General features: G+C 31.6%; 1 protein-coding gene across 5 annotated transcripts in view; it reads left to right on the top strand.

Annotated features, from left to right (window-relative positions):
* Positions 1 to 20,659, top strand: part of LOC148617804 (brother of CDO-like) — an 82,963-nt gene that overhangs the window by 47,152 nt on the left and 15,152 nt on the right. For 4 of the 5 annotated variants that reach the window (XM_088585374.1, XM_088585372.1, XM_088585373.1 and 1 more), the window contains 4 exons: positions 3,368 to 3,525; positions 11,540 to 11,830; positions 12,532 to 12,678; positions 19,178 to 19,333. In XM_088585374.1, the coding sequence (XP_088441500.1) occupies positions 3,441 to 3,525; positions 11,540 to 11,830; positions 12,532 to 12,678; positions 19,178 to 19,333 (679 nt within the window). In that variant the 5' untranslated portion in view covers positions 3,368 to 3,440. Of the gene's footprint in view, positions 1 to 1,685; positions 1,823 to 3,367; positions 3,526 to 11,539; positions 11,831 to 12,531; positions 12,679 to 19,177; positions 19,334 to 20,659 lie in introns of those variants that run through there. The other variant, XM_088585375.1, reaches the window with a different exon arrangement.

Here is a 20,659-nt window from a genome sequence, read left to right as displayed (position 1 = left end):
AAATCTATATCCATTACTACATTATCAAATCTTTGGGATGATGATTAGAAAGGGATATGAAATTTTATCTTGTAATACTAGTTGTGTAATTTTCCCAAGCTTCAGTTTTCACAAATCGAAAAAAATATTGTTTACTGCAAGAATAGGTATCAGTTAGAATTTCAAAGCTACTTCAAGCTGTCATTAAAATAGAATATAAGACATATAAAGTTATCTACCTTTCACAACAACATTGTAAACAGATTATGAATCATCATCAGGTTTCTCTAGATGTTTAAAACTTGCATTGAAATTTGGGTTTTACTATTGGGGAGTCAATGGGGATCTAGGAATTCCAAAGAGGGGGCACCTTTTGACTTTGCTAAAGGGGGTGGCTGCTTGAAAAGTTTTTTTCTGTAATTCAACCAAACTGTTCAAGCATAGGCAATAGGAGTATTCATAATCCTTTCGGGAATTCGATGCTGTCATATTTAAACCTTTTGCTTATGAGTTTCATTGTTGTCTGTTGTACCTGTTCCATAAATTTACATTAGCTGAAACTTGGGGATATGTCATTGGAATGATTTGAAATTTGGTATGCAAAATGCATTGGTATGATAGGTTGTTATATACTGGTATACATGACTGTGAACTCTATCATACATCATCTTTCAGTTTACTGGATAAGATTTGCACTTTACATAATTCTGCTTTATTTTCCACGAAATAAGTTGTGATGCTAAACAATATGACCTAAGGTCACTGCAAATATCTCCAAATCCTGACTTTAATTTAAAGCTTGAAATTCATGCTTAATCTCCAATGATTAACAAGTCAATCAGTCTCTTAGCAGCTTTATCTATGATAAGGGCACAGGTGGGATTATTACTGACCGAATCCATTGGTCATCAATCACTTTCACCTGATTAGGGTCCGTTTGATTTCTCTGGAGCATTTACATTCCTTCTGTTATCTAGTACTATTAATGTCATTAACATGGTGAAGTGGAAGTATGCAGAGGTAATGTGACTTTTCTGTATGTCATAATGACCTCTACTTTTGGACTTAAGGAGAAACATTTTGAATTGGTACATTCCACCCATTACTTATGAGTGAAATCAACTTCATAGAGGTTTTTTTAGTGTATTGGATACAATTTTATTCAAACAGGTAGATATACTGTCAATTTGCATAGTAGAACAAAATGAAAATTTGATTTATTTCCCAAAATTGTTATGCCTTTTTTACTTGTTAATATGCAGCAGTTACTTGAATTGTATTTTGCTATCTATGTCATTCTATATAGTCTTCAAACAGATAAGACTTGGTCTGTTTTCCCTACTTTTGGATTTCAATCAATTTAAGATTTCTAACTAAAAGTATAAACAAAAGGATCAAAGTTAGATTGTATCTTCTTCACAGGAGAGCTCCATGTGAAGTAACTCTTCAAAGTCACCCTAGATAATCAGCTGATTTGTTTGCACAATAGTATTCTATCATTATACTGTGCTATGCTTTGCACCCTGTAGCGATAGTTTGTTTGACAGGAATGGATATCAGCTCGAGTTCCCCGGCAAGCTCCGTTGATAGATAGTACACATTCATCTCCCGATAAAATTATTCACCTGTTTAAGTTGGCCCATCTTCAAATTGATAAAGTGGTCAATGATAATCAAGAAGATGACCAATCAGCTTGGCCAGATTAGATCAGGGTATATAACTACATTAATCCCTGTATTATCCAGTAAACAGCGGGAAGCCATATTAAGGGTTTAACCTCTTTTTGTGCCAGCAGGGAGTAAATGATTTTTTTTATTTTACTGGGAAGTTTCCTCTTTTGGAGGTATGTTTGTTTTGGTTTTGGTATTGATTAAATGGGTCACCCAGTATTTCACACTTTTAGATAGTTGATTGGCCCCATTTGTGGACTAAATTATTTACAATATTGGGACACTTGGATAGCAACGGATTTCAATGAAACTTGGCATATTGGCTATAAATTTTGACATGTGTTACAGGAAAGATGTAATGAAATGGGAATCAACCAAATTTGTTTTTTATGGTAAAAGCATTGGAAAATGCTGAATCTATTTGGGTCAAGTTAGTTAATCACATTTTCTTGAGAGTACAGTCATTTCTTGGAAAACGATTCAAATTGACATGTGAATATGTTCGACATCTTTCTGATCAATTGTTTGGAAATATTTTAATCGCTACTTTATGATACATATGCAAAGATATGTTTTTTTGTTCTGAGATGTATTTCTATTGCTTGGTTAAGAGATCTTTTGCTTATAGAAATGGTTTTATTTACATTTTCTCATATATGTCTTTCTTTTTGTTGTATATGTCACAAAAGGAAAAGAACACTATCATGATAAATGCAGGTGGTGGATAGACCCACAATTAGACCTATTAAAACCTAAAGTTCATATATGTTCAGTGGTAATGGTACCTTTTTTTTCTTCATTACTATTACCCTTTCCCCCCCACCCTTTCTAATTTGATTAAAACTGGAAATCATATCACTATATTGCTGTGTTACCATCTTATACTATAGACAAATAATTTACATAATATAAAAAAAATCTTTGCCAAGTGGATGGGGCTGTGTATAACTGGAGTAGACTGCTATCAAGTTCTGTTTGAAAAAGGTTGTAAAATCTTTTGAGATTGACTAACATATGTAGATTTATGAGTTTGCTACCAGTATACATCCACACTTATGTTGCTGATTTTATTGCAACATTATCTATGCATGTGGAATGTTAGTGAGATTTTTTACCCATAGAAAGTAGTTTAATGGGCTTTAAACACCTTTTTCATTTTGAAACTACAATATGCCATGTTATGTAATATAACATGATGGGTCTAATGTCAATAGTCTTGAGGTCAGTGTTTTGTTATTAAAAGTTGCTGCCTTCTGTTAAAATTGTGAATGCGGATTGAAGTAGGGCACATTCTACAAACCAGCAGTTATTACATCTCTATCATTTTCTATAAGGGTTTTACCTTCTCTTGCACCATATATACATGTACATGTATGTTTAAGTTCTTTTTCAGTAATGAGTGTTTTAAATTTATTCTCCAAGATGATAAAATATAGAGCTTCATGGAGCACGTTAGAATTGAAATTTTATCTTAGAGAGTACAAAAATAGTTCAAATCAGGAATAGGCTGAGAAATTATTCCTCCCATGAAAGTTGCAGGAAAATATGAAATGGTGAAAAATCTCCTGCAGAATAAATGCTCAGTGGTAAAAAAAAATCATTAGAAATAATAGTATGTCAGGAGGAGATGAAAATAACACCTTTTTCAAGCAAAGTTTAAAAAAAGGTTTTTGATATATTGAATTGTAAGTTACAAAGAAATTTTCTCTATTTTCCAGGTTTAGTCAGTGGAACGTAATCAGCTGATTCAATGAGTGGATTCTGGACTTGTGTGTGTCTTTATGACAAAATATGATGAGCGAGGGCATCAGAAGGATGCTATTGGAGGGTCTCGTTCTATGGATCCTCATCGTAATCGTCAACGGTTTGTCTAATGGTAAGTGTTAGTGTTATGACAAGGAATAATTAAAAATCATGTTAGATCTCAGAGAAAGGGGGGGGAGAAATTCCTGTTGTCATTTAGAAGTTATAAAGAGAATAGATATGGTGAGTATGTCAAAAAGACAACAACCCATCAGGGATGAAAGTTGTATGACTTCAAAGCTGAATGTTGATGCTTAACTTTTTGTGCCCAGATTGTGGGAGAAAGAGTGCAGACTGCTTGGATTGGATTAGGAATTGTGGGAAAAAGAGTGCAGACTGCTTGGATTGGATTAGGAATTGTGGGAAAAAGAGTGCAGACTGCTTGGATTGGATTGGGAATTTTGAGTTAGGTTGACCAGTTGTGTTCTTGGGAATTGTTTTTATCATAAGCTGGCATGTTAAGTGCAAATTATGGTCTACTCAATTGATTATTAGTCTGAAATATATATATTACAGACCATTAAGGTATTGTGGCCATGTGTATATGATCTCAAACATATGGACATATGGGCTGTTGTAAATGAGATGGATCATATAGCTATATATCTTGACCACATGCATATTTTGACAAAACCTGCAAGTTAACCAAAAATTGTTGGCAGTTCTGAAATAAGTTGAAAGGCTGATTTTTAATTCTGTCACAGTGATGAGGGCCAACTAAGTATTTATATTATCACATACCACTACTTTTTTTTTTTTTTTTTTTTTTTTTGGGGGGGGGGGTTCAAAGCTCAATTTCATCAGATCTTTCCAATGCATCTTTAACTTGAAAAAATAAACACAATGTACAGTGTAAAGCAACATTTTTGCATCCTTAAGTTACCTCAAACAAGTCATGAATAAATCAATGGTGAAATATACAATTACTAAAAAGCTTTGATCAGTTTTCAGTTAAACCATTAAAGTAAAAATTTCTATTTGGCTGTGAAATCTTTTTGATTTATAGAAAATAATATTGGCTGTATATTAACGCTATCAGATGGTGTTTAGTTTCACCTGACTATTACTGGCATTCATTGCACTCATTTTTAATAGAGCCTATAGGCAAAGTATAAAAATTGACTCACTATTTGGTAATTTTTAGACTTAAATCCTTTTCTGAAAAAAAAATTTAAAAAAAACATGGATTTTATCATTCATCATTATGAGGGTATTGAGTTGTTTTTTAAGTGTGTAATGCAGGATAGATTTCAATGATCTTTTACCCAATTTAGGAAAGGCATTTTTGGGATAACCAAATTGAATGTTATGTTTTTAAGTGAACCACCTTTAGGGGAGTGTTGGGAATGGTGTTTACAAATGTTGAGTAGAACTATCACTTAAAAATTGGAGTGGAAATAACATATTCTTGTTTGGTAGCAGAGGTTTCAATAAGGTTTTTAAGTCATGTAAAATTATATTTTTGAGGCATTCTATGTACTTTGCCAGACAGGTCAGCATAAATTTACACTTTTCATTATTCACATATGGAATATGTTCTTATGTACCAGATTGATTTGTGACCCCCTAAAGAAGTCCACTTTTTCTAGTAGGCCTCTCATTGTATTTTGAACCCACTATGGATCCGCTTGGTAAAAACATCAGATATGTTTTTTATTTATGGGAATTTTATTCTAGATCATAGTAATGACACTTTCCTTTACCTTTGTCTTTCTGCATCAGTGAATATAAAAAGGGGGATGGTTATATAGTTGTATAAATAGAATTATTTTGTGAAATGATCCTTTCTGTTTTAAATCTTGTTCACATTTCTGTATTTTAAGAAAAAAAAATGTTTATTTTTAAAGTGTAACCCACTGAAAGAGTTGTATGGATTTGATTCAGAAAATCTATAAAATGTCACGTTCTTGTGGACTACAATACCATATTCTTGCCATATAATGGCAGTACCATGATACTGTACTCTTAGCTTTCCATCTTCTATCATACATGATAGATTTATTCCTAATGTCTTCCTCTTCTTATGGTAATTTCTCTAATTGGTCTTTTACATGTTGGAATGGGAAAGGTATTGTAATTGCTTCTTTCAAAATTAGTGTCTATTTATCATAACCTTAGGTGAATTATTGTTGTTTTTCCTGCCTTTTGTGACAGAATGCATGAATAAAAATAATATATTTCTTACTATCTGTGACAATTCTGGCTTATTTATTGACTGACCAGTAACATTAAATTCATGATTTACTGCAAAGTAGCTGTCATTTTTGGAGCTCTTTAGTGATAAAGTTAAAAATCTGCATCATGATTTTATGATTGATTAATATTTTGTCCTGAATAAACCTTGGATGAAATTGACAATAACTAAATGCCAAGTAAAGTGATTAAAATGTGACATTACTGAATTTTGTTATTGGAAAAAGTGTGACTTTTATTGCATGGAATCTCCACACAAACCACAAAACATGTTTCTTCTTATTTGTGGTCATAATTTTCAATATGTGAAGCGGTGTCAATTTTTGTCCATATACATTCTGTTGTCATTGAAGTAGTACAAATGATCCTAATAAGGTGATGCTGAAGTTGACATTAAGAATTAAGTGAAAAAGGTTTCATCAATATGTTTGTTTTCATAACGTCTACCAATGAAATTATCAAACTTCGAAACTATGTGAAAATTGAGCTTTAGTTTTTACTGAAGTAGCACTCCAGCTAAGAATCATGCAAAATGTGATTCATGATTGGAAAGCCTACATATTTTTATTTTTGACATTTTGTTTAAAATGCTTTAGTAAACAGAAATTAACATTTGGTTTTTCGTATAACCCATGCTCATAGGAGATAAAAATTGTATAGAATGCACTGTAGAATTCAAAATTAAGGGAGACAACTCTGTAAAGGACACTCAAATACAATAGAATCCACTGGATTTTCAGTGTTGATTATCTCCTAAGAGCAGGCAGATTTGAATGAATAAGTACACATTTCATAGTATAGATCCTTAAAACAATTTAATTACAAAAATATATAGCCTTTTTATGGGGTGTATTACATTTTTCAAATTTTGCATGATTCTTACAAAGACAGCTACTTAAAAAGAATAAAATGTTGGCTTCTTTTTACTACATATAACCATTCTACAATTACTTTCTGATTGAATAATAAGCATAACACTGTGCTATACAAAGACAGCTGGAATAGAAAGGTGTAGCTAAATGCTCAAAACATCACTATAACAACATAATCACATGTAGGAACTGTCAGAAGTATGTTGATGCTGTGTAGATCTGTCATGCATGATAACCAAAATTTCAAGTGAAAACAGCAGTGACAATTATTAACAGTAATGGCCCATTTTCTGTCCTTTAAGCTTATATTGTCTGTTGAATATCAAGCAGGAGTGTAATATCTGTGATTACAATCAGACTTTCATGAGTATGCATGGAATTAATTGTGGTTGCAGTTTTGTTTTTCTGCACAATCTTGAATTCTCTACCATATTCCTTTTTGGTCATTAGAAGCACTTGTATAAAGTAGTATCAAACATCAGAGTGAAGACCTGAAAAGTGGCAGGACATATCGGTTTTATTTCTTCAAAATAAGTTTTCTAGAAAATTGCATTTTAACTATTTACAAGGTTTTAACCTGAAAATTTGGCTTACTATTTGCAGGGTTTTAACTGAAAAATTTGGCTTGGTAGCCAAAATGTATAGTTCTTTACAATTACAGTAAAAATTCTAGTAGCTCACACCAAATTTTAAGGGACATTGGTGAGTGGGCCTCTGCTAATATCAGACCCTGATTTATTGAAGAAAAATAAACTAAGTACATTCTTTGTCAAGGCTAGGCTGTCTAACAGTGAGAAGAATTTGGGCAATTCATTTCAAATGAACTGTTTTCAACATATTTAATTTTGGAGGAATAAATATATGTTCTTCTTGCCCTCACATGTACCAAAGTTATTACTTATTATTCTGGATGACAATACATATTTGTCACCAGTCTTCTGAGTAGGATATTGTCTCATTGAGAAAGACTACTTCAAAATACTCCATAAAGCTGAATACTTGCTTATTCAAGCCACTTATTGTGTTAAATGAGGTTTTAATTCCACATCTATCATATAATGCTTGGTACAGATTCACTAAGGATATAGTCATACATGGACTGATATCTATAAAACAAAACATCTAGGTGAACAAGAATTTTCTGAACAGAGGATCAGTCATGAATAAGATTTTCTACCTGTGTGCCCTCGACTAGTTTTGGACTATTACCGATCAGTATTACAGAGTACAAAATCATCTGCTGGGACACAAACCCTAGTATAAAGAGCATTTACAAACATTTCTCAAAACACCTCCTTTAATTCAAATCCCCTATTATTTCTTGATTTATGTTCAAAAGTCAAATTTCCCGATGCATTCAGCCAAAAGTTTTCTACAAAGGCTTATGGGGACATTTGCATAACACTCAATCGACACCTTTAGAAATATTTAGATGGTGATCTTCGTTAATGTGTATTTAATGCTAAGAAGGAACATTAGCCTTTAGGAAACAGCCAAAGTCCAAACAACATATTCATTTTAATTTTTATATTTTCGTCATTTATCTTAAAAAGCTGTGTCTTTGATCTGTAATTTAAAACCAATGCTCATAAATCAATAGAGGGTACCAGAAGTACAGGGAAGACTTTTGGGGTGACGTGATGGGTTGTTGGATATAGGGCCGGAAGTGCAGAAAGCACACTGTTAGGGTAATTGAAAGTGTTGGATACTGAGAGAACTCTGTAAGTGGGTTATGGAGAATGTTGGATGGAGAGAGAGAGCTCCTTCAGAGGGGTAAGGAGAGTGTTGGATATAGAGAGCTCACTGGGAGGGTTATGAAGTGTTTGGTCCAGATGTACAGATTGCACCCATGGAGGGATATAGAGATTGATGGATATAAGACCAGAACTTACAGAGAGGGGTATTGAAAATGTTTGCTATAGGGAACATTTATAGGGTGAACTCAAGGTGGGATATGGAAAGTGTTGGATATTAGATTGGAACCTACAGGGAGGGGTATAAAAAGTGTTGGCTGTAGGGAACATTTATAGGGTGAATTCAGGGTGGGATAAGGAAAGTGTTGGATCTACAGAATTGTTTCAGGAGGGATTTAGAATATAGTGATATTGATGATGATGTACAGGGAAAGCTACAGAAAGGATATAGGGAAGTTGGATATTGCAATACTGTTTGTCCTAAACATAACTGAATAATTTTACATTAGTTTATAATAAGTGTGCCAGTATGCATATCCTTTGCTTAAAAGGGAAGGAAAAGCAAGATAAGCAAGTAATAGTGTGCTTATAGAACATACAGTATAAAATGGTATTTTGATAGAAAATTTTGTTGAAGACTTTATACAGTAAGGTTTTGTAATGTGGAGTTATTCCATTCAGCTGATGTTTTTCTAACCTCATAAAATTCTATCATATCAAAATACTGAAGTACTCTGACATAATTCTTACAGCATCTATTTCCTTTGCATTTAAACATCACACATCATATTCCTGGTTTTATTTCTTCACTGTTATGTAGACTGATGAAAATCATTATATTAATTTTGATGTCGACCATAAAAATCTAAATTGGGTGAACAAAATGTATTTGACCTTCACCTTGAAATTGACAGCATAGGGTAGTCCTATCTTGGTGGTGTTTATGGGGTATTTCATTGCTTTTTTTATGAGTGTTGATACAGACGAGTTATTGTACTCTTGGTAAGAGGAGAGACTATAAACTCTAACCCAGACCACACTTGTGTTAAACAGCATTGCTCTTTAGATAAACGTCATAAAACCATAATGTGAATATTTTATGGTTATAGTTGAAGAAATATTTTGGCTGTGATTTGAGATGGAGGCACTTAAAGTGAGGTAATAGTGTAATACATTATACCTACATCATTGTGGAAATATGTGCTGGTAGGTTAAGTTGACTTTAAGGTGGGGTGAGAATTAAAAAGGGAAGCTGGAGTGAAGTAGGAAACCAGAATTTTAGGCTTACACTAGCCCCACTATTTTCCTGTAAGTTTACTATATTTTCTGTAAAATGTTAGGGTAACTACTCTTTAATATAATAATTTCGGTGTTTTTGGTGTTCTCTTTTCTTCAGGAGGAAGACATTGGGTAAGGGATATAACTCTTGAAACCAGTGATATATTTGTATCATATTCAATTTCACCAAGGCTATCTAGCTTTCATATGAAATAGAATGAAATCAATCCAAGTTACTTTATGCTTACAAGAGATTGATGTAAAATGCTGAATACAAATGTTCCAATGACTTGTAAAATTTGTGTCCCTTACCCTAGGTCTACCTCCTTAAGGCACCTTTTGTATTACTTCTTCTAATTCCGATACTGTGAAAATTTCAATGTTAGAATGTCAAAAATTACACTGTAACGCAATCACAGGATGATATAACCCTTGCCAATGGTGTAAATGAAGAACCTTATGCGAAATTTTGACCAGACTCTTGTTATGGAAGTCAATGTTGTGCTGTGTTTAAAATATAATGGATGTCAAAGTGAACTTGTTATGTGCTAGCCTTTTATGACTAAAGATTTTTTGGAAGAATTAAGATGGAAAATAAATCAAAATTGAACCAGAAATGACCCTTTTTTTTCTTTTTTTTTAAACTTTGACAGTAGCTTGTTAGCCCTTATGCTATAGAAACTATTTGCAAGACCATATTTTTTAATTTATTACTGTTACTTGATTAAAGCAATGGCACCTCATGGAAAGCTTTATGAAAACTTGTTTTTACTAGTGCTAGATTTTATTACATTATTTAATGAGTTGAAGGGAGTGGTTGATATTTTTTAACCTTATGAATGTGTGTTTTTGTTAATTAGGGATTGCCCCATTTGTTATAAGTAAAAGATACAGGAGATTTTGATGCATATTACCAATAGAAACCCATCTGTTATAAGAACCATTTGAATTTCAGCAAACTTGATAAATTAGAGTAAATCGGTTTTAGATCAAGTGCAGATGCAGATATAGGCATGGGATATGACAAAAATGTTTTTGAGAAAGAATTAGCAATAGAACATTAGCTTAATATGTTTGTGAAATGCTTTGGAGAGCAGTGTTTTCGGCAATTTATCTCATACTTTGTACTTGGCAAGACTTGCCCATTAACCAGATGGAGTAAGCTACTGTAATGACATGGGAACTAATCTGACTCCATCACTCGCTCATTTACTGAGTGCATTCATCTCAGTCATTTACTGCAGCTCTTACAGAAAATATGTTTTCATATCTAAATGTGAATTCATAAAGAGTTTTTCAAGTATTCAATGCTTGTTTAACTATTATTTTCTCCTCTGTACCAGGTTGATGATGTTTCACATCAACGTTTGTTTTCTGAGTCGTCAATTTGTTTTTGTTTGAGCAAGATAAAAACTAAATGGATATTGGTGAAGAATGAAGTAAATTATCATTGATACAATCTAATGATAACTCCTTACTGTTATAGTATAAATTTGAAGCAGATTTTTATGTTTTTTGACTCTGATTGCGTTTCTTATGTTTTTCAATGAGAGTTTGTGTATTTATAATTTTGATTGTGTCACTTAAGACACTTCTTGTGATATTGAGAAAACTCCCACTTATGCAGTATTAAGATTTCAATAGTTTTGATTAATGCAATAGAAACCAAGTAGCATTTTTTATGTTTTTAGAATAGTTTCTGAACTTGGTTGTAATCAAAAGTATTCACCAATTTTAAAAATAAAAAATTGTAAGATGATCAAGCATTGTACATGTACCTCTATCTTATAGAGCTAAAACTTACTTCAGTTTACGTTTTTCTTTCTAATTCTAAAATTGATCCTTGTTTTTTTTTTGGTGTTAATATAAAAAATGGATCAATTGGCAACTTGGAACAAAAAAATTAATAAACTGAAAATATCATAAATACTGTATAGACCATATTTAATTGCTGTCAGTAGTAACTTTTTTCATTGGATACCTGTGTAGTTATTTTTAGGAATCCCTTTTCACTTAGAAATTAAGACAGATCCTGTATGTTTTTTTTCAGATACAATACCTGTCTTTCTTGAAGAACCAGAATCTGCTGTGATATCCCATCATGCTTCAGTGACGTTGCCGTGTAAAGTTTTGCCACCTAGCGCGGTTGTGCGATGGAAATTTAATGGAGATTATGTGAAAGAAGGGGGATTGAAGGGATTCAGTTTTAACGGAACAAATTTACACATAGCTAGTTTTAAACATAAGCGAAAGCAAGAAACAAATGAAGGCATTTATCAGTGCATTGCAGAGACACCTAGTGGCCAAGTTACAAGTCGACCTGCCAGACTTTCTAAAACAGGTTTGCCTTCAGTTCTTATACATTTTCTGTTACTATTATGATAAAATTAAGTAGTTATTTTTACATTGCTATTCATTATGATGATCTAAAATATTAAAACAAACGAAATTAAGTGTCAGGCCTTGGGCTCATCCATTTAAGGAATATGATAAAAATTGTAATTTGCTCCTGGTTCACACTTTATTCTACACTTCGTTCTTAAATCACAAAATATGCACTTTCCTGGGGTGTCATGTACTTTATAAAACTCATTTATTGTACATTTTCAACAAAGTACACACTTAAAATGTGATTATTTGCAAATTTTATCCTCTCATTTAAAACTCATTAGATTGTCTGAAATTGATATTGTGAATTAAGGAGTACTTTGTATTACTGGTTGTCTCTGATTGAAGATTTTTTTGTGACTTCTGAGGTTGGCTGATAGGTCAATAAACTCAAATTAAAAGTTAAAGGATTAAATAGCTGTTTCAAGTAGAACTGATTTAGAGAACTTTGAAAGGAAACTTTAATACTTTCGGCTCTACATTGGCACATTTAAAAACAAGGGAAATGAATGTTATCCTGTTTTCCCTGTAAGAATAAGGTGCAATAGATGTACTTGTATCATTCAGTTTTGTTCTTCCTAAAAAAGTAAATATTCATACAACACAGCCATTTTCTATATCATGCTTCATTACTTGTTTTCTGTATGCTTGTAGTATTAAAAAGATTCCAGAACCGAGTCGATCTTCACTTGAATGGAACTTTGGGCTACAGTATTGTGTTGCCATGCCAACCGCCAATTAGCAGCCCAGAAGCTAATATCATCTTTGAATTCAATGGTACCATTTTATCAACCTCATCAGGTAAGTGGTAGTTCTAATATGAGGATTTTTTTTTAAAGATCTTCAAATATTTTGGTATTTTGCAGATGATTTTCTTCCGCCTTAAAAATGAATCTGGATTTTACAGTTCAGGTTCTTCTTTTTTTGTACCATATGCTTATTTCCCATTTTGCCAATTTTCACTTTATTGTTTGCTTTGTAAAACAACATCTGAATTTAATGAAGGTTCAAAAGAGAGAAGTTTGGGACAGTTCAGATTTTTAAAAAACTTCAATTATCTCCCTTAGTAATTATTTTTTAATCTTTCCTTTAGCACTTGTCCCTGCTGGAACCCCTAATGGTTTTGGAAGCATTTGTCGTGTTGATGATAAATATAAAAGTTTTTGATGGTTTTTGAATGAAGATAGATAGAGGAAGATACTCCTTAATTCCTATTAACACATCTACTCCTGTTTGAAATAAATGAATGAGCTATGTCTTCTTAATAAATGGTAGCAAGAGAGACTATGTATATAACCTTTGTAAAAAGTATTACAAATGCCTTCTTTCAAAATTCTCAGGTGACTCTGACAGGAACAAATGAGTTAGACTGTTTTTAGCTGTTTTGTTCCCCCTGTTGCAGACATTCACATTAAGCTCATATTTTCTGCAGTAGATAGATAGGTTTTCAGTGCCAAGTGGAAAGCCCCATCTAATATATCTTAATTTTAATAATCTTCTGCTGTGTTTTGTATATAGAAATTGTTACAAAATTCTTTACTAACTTTGCAGGTGCTCTAATAACTTATGGGGTTCTAAATGGGGATCTTTTCTTATTTTTTTATTAAATCAAGTAATTGCTCTATTAAGCTTTAGGTGATAAGAAGCCTTTTTAAATCCATGATCAAAATTAGCCTCCCTGATCAAATTATAAGTAATTTAATAGAACAGGAAGGAGGAAAGGCAGCTATTCTCCTTTTAATTATTAGTGCCCCCTAATGTTTTAAATGTATCGAGTTTCCATGGTATTGAGTTTTTAACAGCTGCAGATTCCAACAAACATATATTAATCATTTTGATATATTTTGGTACAAGCAGTGATGAAGGATGGGGGATGTCAAGGAGCTCTTTTGGTGAATTATGAAACTTTTTTTTCAATTATCTGTGTCAGGGTTTAAGTGAGTCAGATGTATCACTAATTCCTTGAAACCTTAGTTTGGGCTGTAATTGCTTGGAGCAAATTTCAAAAATTGAAGCAAAACTTTCTTAGACCTGTTAAGAATTAATTTTGCCTATTGTGCTTACATCTTTGTGAAAAAGATGAAAAAATTCATTTGTTCACTCTAAGTAGTTTTAACATTAGCCAATTTAGAATTGAAATTGTTTCAACAAGGTACATTTCGAGAGATTTTTCTTTTAAACAGTATGACTTCTAAATTGATAAAGATATTAGCAACATTACTTCAAGTAAAAGATTATAATGTTATATATTTCTTCTTCGAGAATTAAAATTTATCTATATAACAAACAAAGTGATATTTTAAGCTGTTACCACAAACTGGTCTTGGAATGTAGTTATCCTGTGCAATGCATTTCTAAAGAAAGAGTTTTTCATCATATTTTTTCTACAAACTTGAAACTTTTGTAGTATGTTTCAGTGGGTAGAGTAACTTGTGTATTTTACTGATGTTTTTTGGTGGCCCATTTTGGCTAATTATATGTTACATGAATTATTTATAATTCAAACTTTGTCAGAACACTCATAACAAAAAAGACCTCTTTACAATTTTTTAATGGCCATTTAACAAAAGAATTCCGACCATGTCACAAGCTCAAGTCCCATCATAGCTTCAAAACATATGAAGTGTGACAGATCAACCATTGTTGTATATTTTAAATGGACGGGCAAGGAGGGATGACCTGATCCACGATCATTGTTTTTGTGTAGATGTCTATCTAACCAGCGAAAATTAAAGGGCTTTACTAATTAGATTAATCAGTAACCAAAGAAGTTAATCATCCTTTTATAGCGGGGACAAATTAGTCAAGTGTTTAAAGCTAATTAGTTCAGATTGTATGTAAATGATAGCCAGATGTAATCCTGAACCAAGCTCTTATTGTTTGGGAGATGTAGGCTTTTAAAATTTAAAATCATGGATGTTTGTTTTTTATATTTTCTTTAAATGAAAATGCTGTTAATATTAAAAAATATATAAATTTTTAGTATCAAAATTTGAGGTAGACTGACTGATAGACTGTCTGAATGACTAAGAAAAACTAAACTAATTGTTTAATAATATTGTCCATACTGATTGGTGGTTTGGTTGGTATTGTTATGGTGGTTTTTTTTTTTGCATATTCTGCTTAAGGTTTTTTTTTTCTTTTTCTTTTTTTTTATTTTTTGATTTACTGTAATTTTAACATTGAGGAAATTCTTTTTGTTAAACCAAATATTGTTTTTTCTTGAGCATTTGAATTAATATTAAACCCATCAACATTTGAATTTAAATCATGGCTGAAATCAGCTGATCAAAGGGAAATAACTCCAGTTGAATCTTCATGTTTTTTTCTGGAGTAGATAATTATATATCATTACAGATCAGATTATCCTCTCCATGGTTACAGTCTCAATTGCTAATGTTTTTTTTTTTCATGGTCAGTTTCATTTTGGTAATGAATGCCCTTCAAAAAATCTTTGTAATAACAAATACGGGTGTTGATTTTAAAGTTTTACCTGGTCATGGGTTTAATGTGTTTGGTACATGCAAGTTACAATGTGGGAACAATATTTGACAAGTTAATGCGTTTTTAGAAACAAACGATGACTTCTTGAATTTCAAAGATCAAGCTTAACCTATGTATTCAGAATGAAGTTCACATTAAGATAATATTAGCAGATACCATGACACAACTAATTTACTTCAAAAGAGATGCATGAGCTATGGGCTGTGATTATTTTAATGTATTTCCAAAGCTAATTTTGATTATTTAATGTGAATAAATTGGTATTTACCTTAAATAAATGTGATTTGCTCTTAAGATATAGTTGTGCTTGGTTTTTATCTATATAACAAATTGCTGGGATTATGGAGTTATTTTCCCCATTAGTAATGTAAATCTATTTGAATACATGACACATGTAGCTCTGTGCATATTTATCGTAAATATGAAACCTTACTGTACACACCCCTTAGAAAATAGCAATTTATTATGTAATACTATACTGAAAAACAGGTTCAGATTAACCATTGTAGTTCTCTATTGAATGCTATAGAGTTGAATTTTGTCTTAGCTCAATATCCTAGTAAAGTTTTCTTTAATTGATCAGTAGGTGATTCAGTATGCTCTTTTTGCTAATACTTCCCATCCATCCACTAAAAATTTATTTATATTTGTAATTAATTTGGTCCTCTTACTCTGGAGTACAGAAATCTTTTTTAATTTTCCTCAGAAATTCCACCAAATTGTACTTAATGTCTACACTTAATGTTGCAAACACTAAATTATTTTCTGGAATAGCATTAAAGGAACATTATAAAGATCAGAAATATGGCTCACTGTCAGAATTGTCAGACCTAACTTAGGTAGGACTAGCTGGAAATGATGATTTGACTGATTACCAGTGAAGTTTTTTTTTTCTACAGCGGTCTGTCAAAAGATCTTTTAATTTTTTCCTCCTTTGTTGAAAGCAATGTTTGTCAAGAAAACAAATGAATCTGCTTCTTCAAATGAGGTTAGAAATATCACAGAAAATTTAAAAAAGCAAAAATAAAACTATGATTTAAGTTACCTCCTTGTAATAGGTTGGTGAACCATTTGTCCTTCTTGAGGCCTCAATGTTTTAGAATTAAGCATTTTCTAATGCAATCTGATCATGGAAAAACAATTCAATTATTAAATAGTTAAATAGCATTGATAACATAGTAATAATGGTTTTAAAATATTGAACATTCTTATGTCTTGTTCTCAATTGTCATAAAACCATTAAAATAACTATAAAACTCATTGCCATCATATGTTTTTACCTGTATCATCCTTAATCATAACCATCAATTTATTATTTCACAACTTTTCGGCATTATTATATTCATTTTATTGACAATGAATACATGCTTAAATTGTGTTTATCCTCAGTGAGGTTCTTTCTGGGAGAATTGAGAATTTTTACATAGGAATTCAAAGAATAAAAAAATATGTGATGAACCCAATAAATGTTTCCCTTTGTCAGTCACCTATTCTTCCTTAGGTCTCCAAGGTCCTATCTATTTACTATTTTATCACCTGCTAGAAATGAAATAAACTTGATCACATTTTAGATATGAATATAATGGTTTCAGTTTTATTTTTTTATTCAAATGATGAATTGCTACTCCCCCTTTTTCCCCTCATAATCATTTACCCTTACAGAAAAACTTGAAACTTTTCAATAAACAAGTGAATGTCTTTGTAACTGTTGAATGATAATGCTCTCTTCCAGCTGTGTAATGTCTTCTAACATTCTAAAGCAATATGGAGGCTGCCAACAGATTCTTTTACCAAAATCCATTATGTTACATATTTTTTTGCAATGTATCGACATAAAATATGATAAAGTATAATTTGTTACCATGGCAACATAAATCTGACAGGAAATGCCTGATCTTTTTGAAACTTGTCTGCAATTTATGAAATGTTATTAATTAATCACTTTATTTGAACACTTGTAACTGTTTTGTAGAATTGAGGGATCTGGGTTTTGTCAGGTTCTTTGAAGTTAAATTTTTTCGGGCTGTTTGCAACTAGCAATATTTCTGTATGATGTCATATCATAGTTCAAATAAATCTTTGTAAGTGGAGGGGAGATATATGTAGGGAATCTGGTTCTTTCGATAATTGAGGGGCAGAAGTTCAATAATGTTTGTTACTTATGTAGTTTTGATACACATTATAAAGGAACAAATTTATTTCTCATTGAAAAAAGACAGTGAAACCTATCTTTAACTTGAAATCCGAATAATTGAAATATCTGAACCAGACACTTTTTTTAATATCCTTTTCCATCAATCTAATGGTACCCTTGATAAACCGAACACCTGTCTAAACCACACACTTTTTACAGTCCAAAAAGAGTTCAGTTTAGAACAGTTCCAAAGTAAATAGTTTTTATCATCTTAATTTGCTAATGGTCATTAATTAATGGCATTTTATTATTACGAGATCTGACCTGCATGTTTACTACAAAGTCTTGTAGAATCTTAACACTTATTATCAGTCTTGAAATTTACTCCTTTACAGTTTTCAATTTGTATTTCTAGCAAAATCTTTTACCAAGCACAATTTACTGTTCAGGGAGTATACTTTAAATCCCCCAGTCTGTCTGTCTGTGCTTCCATCTTTGGTCTACCAAATACCTTGTTTTTGTAATTTTCAGATTAGATGAAATAAGGGACAAAACAGTACCTGCCTGCAAAATGTTCAAGTTATACTATGTACTGTAAAACAATTAATTTTGTCGAACACTTATACTTAGCAAAAAAATGCCTTTAGTAGGCCTCATACAGGCAACATCTTAACTGAGTAAAGACACTCTGGTAACTAAATACACAGGGAATCAATTAATTGATGTACAATTTCAAAATCTTTGTAACCTATTGGTACCCAGAGGTAAAAACAAAAATAAACCTTCTGTGTTCATTCTTCACCATCTTTGGCACATTAATGTAACAGTCAGCTAATTTACATGAGTTTGGAGCTCTATTAGTCTTGCCATATCTCTGATAACAAACTATGATGGATATTAATTTAGGTAAAGATTAACTTGGCTAAACTGTAAATTATAGTTAATTATATCATTATATAAACTTGATAGAATGCGTAGATGAAAAGAAACAGCCAGATTAACTTTCATAGCTTGTAAAAAGTGTTATGAGTTATGAATGTATTTTGTTATATGATGAGAGTTAGTTTTGATGAAGGATAAAGTTTTTGGCAAAGAAAGAACTTTTTATAGCATTGAAATACTAGTTTTACAAGATTGGGTCAAAATGAAGGAAATATAATTTCTGTAAAGTAACTTTACTTTCATTTGTTGGCTCAATATTATCTTGTTCATTTAGATTTAAGTTGCATTACAAGTCCCATGCCAAATATATAGGTCTCAAAATGTTACATTGTCTAACCGATTTTCTCAAAACTCTTTTGGCATCAAATCCTATTTTCTATTTTTTCTTTAAAAAAGAACTAATGACACAAAATCCATCATACAATACATGTACTAATAGTGCTACTCGAGTTAAAACTGAACTCTTTATTTCATGTCACAAAGTGTTTATCCATACATCACATCTCCCCAAATGAATGTTGCTTGTACTCTATAGAAGAAACCATATTTAGAGAATCTTGTCCCTCCAACATTTGATTTTTCAAATCTTACAAGAGTTATTGGACTTGGATATTTTTGTGCTTCAGAAGCCTGAGACTTACGGCTACAAATAGCAGTCTTATGATTTATATATGTGATTTCCTCTTTGTTTTATTATTTTTTTCTGGTCTTTTTTTTCAGATCATTACCGAATCCTTTCATCTGGTTTCCTCCTCATTAGAAATTTAACCTACAGTGACCAAGGGATTTATCGATGTATAGCTGTCAATCCAGTGTCTAATCAAAACAGAACTTCAAGTCACATGATCTCTCTCAAAGTTCAACCATTTTCCCAAGGTAAGCACAATCGATAGTTGTTATCCTATCAGGAGATAATACAAGGTCATGTGATCAGTCTTTGAAAATAATATGCTTTTCATTCAGACTTGGCTTTCTTCCGCTTTTTCAAACCCCGTTTTACCATTACGGTTCTGCTTTTATCATATGTTTACTTTCAATTTCGGCAGTTTCTGCTTTTTTTTTTGGTTGGCTATACATAAATCGAGTCGGATCATCAGATACTCATAAAAGAGGAGTGTGGATAAAGAACGAAACAATACAATTTCTGATGTCTGGCCCCAAATTTTTTTTTTCTTGCAATCTTTATTCACCACTGGATAACAGTACAAATTATCCAATTTGTGTGATATGTTCTTTTTCTTGTGAATAAATTCAAGAGTATAGAAGTACAAATTTTTGTTTGTATTATTAAGTTTTTGGACTATTTTTGGACTAAAAACATTAGTTACAATGAATTGGCCTCTTGCTACTAAATCTTTTAGGTTTTACCATTGTAATAGTAAGACCTCACAATGCTTAAGTAGCACTCCAGCTAAGAATCATGCAAAATGTGATTCATGGGTAAAAAGGCTACATATTTTTATTTTTGATATTTTGTTTGAATTGCCATAGTAAACAGAAATTAACATTCAGTTTTTCATATAACCCATGTTCATAAGAGATAAAAATTATATAGAATGCACTGTAAATTTCAAAATTAAGGAAGATAACTCTGTAAATGACACTCTAATACAATAGATTATATTGGATTTTCAATGTTGATTATCTTCTAAGAGCAGGCAGATTTGAATGAATAATTACACATTTCATAGTATAAACCCATAAAACAACTTAATTACAAAAATAAAAATATGTAGCCTTTTTTGGGGTGTATCACATTTTTCAGATTTTGCATGATTCTTACAAAGACAGTTAATTATTGACTGTGTACTATGAGCTGTTGATTAAAATCAAGTACTGAAAAAATTCAATAAAATTGCTTTGAATTTGAATAGTAAGCCTAGTAAAATTGTCAATTGATTTATAGCTAAAACTATGCAGATAAATTTTCAGAACTTTTATTAACAATGAGTTGACATGTTTGCAATAGGATGTATATTCATGATGATACCACTCTAAATCAATCCTGTATAGTCTCTAGTGTTAACTCACCATTATCTATGGGATAGTATATGTTCAAAAACAGGGGAACTTTGAAATTGCTCTCTTAACATATATGTGTGAAAAATATAAATTTGACATTTGACTATTCATAAACGAATATTAAGGGCCATAAAAATCATAAAAGAGACAGATTTAACAATAGATCACATTAAAAATAAA

Source organism: Perna viridis, chromosome 5 (assembly GCF_037379345.1).
Source record: "Perna viridis isolate PV_CMFRI_1.1 ecotype Kerala chromosome 5, ASM3737934v1, whole genome shotgun sequence".
Lineage (NCBI taxonomy): Eukaryota > Metazoa > Mollusca > Bivalvia > Mytilida > Mytilidae > Perna > Perna viridis.
This window is presented reverse-complemented; position numbering and strand designations above follow the sequence as displayed.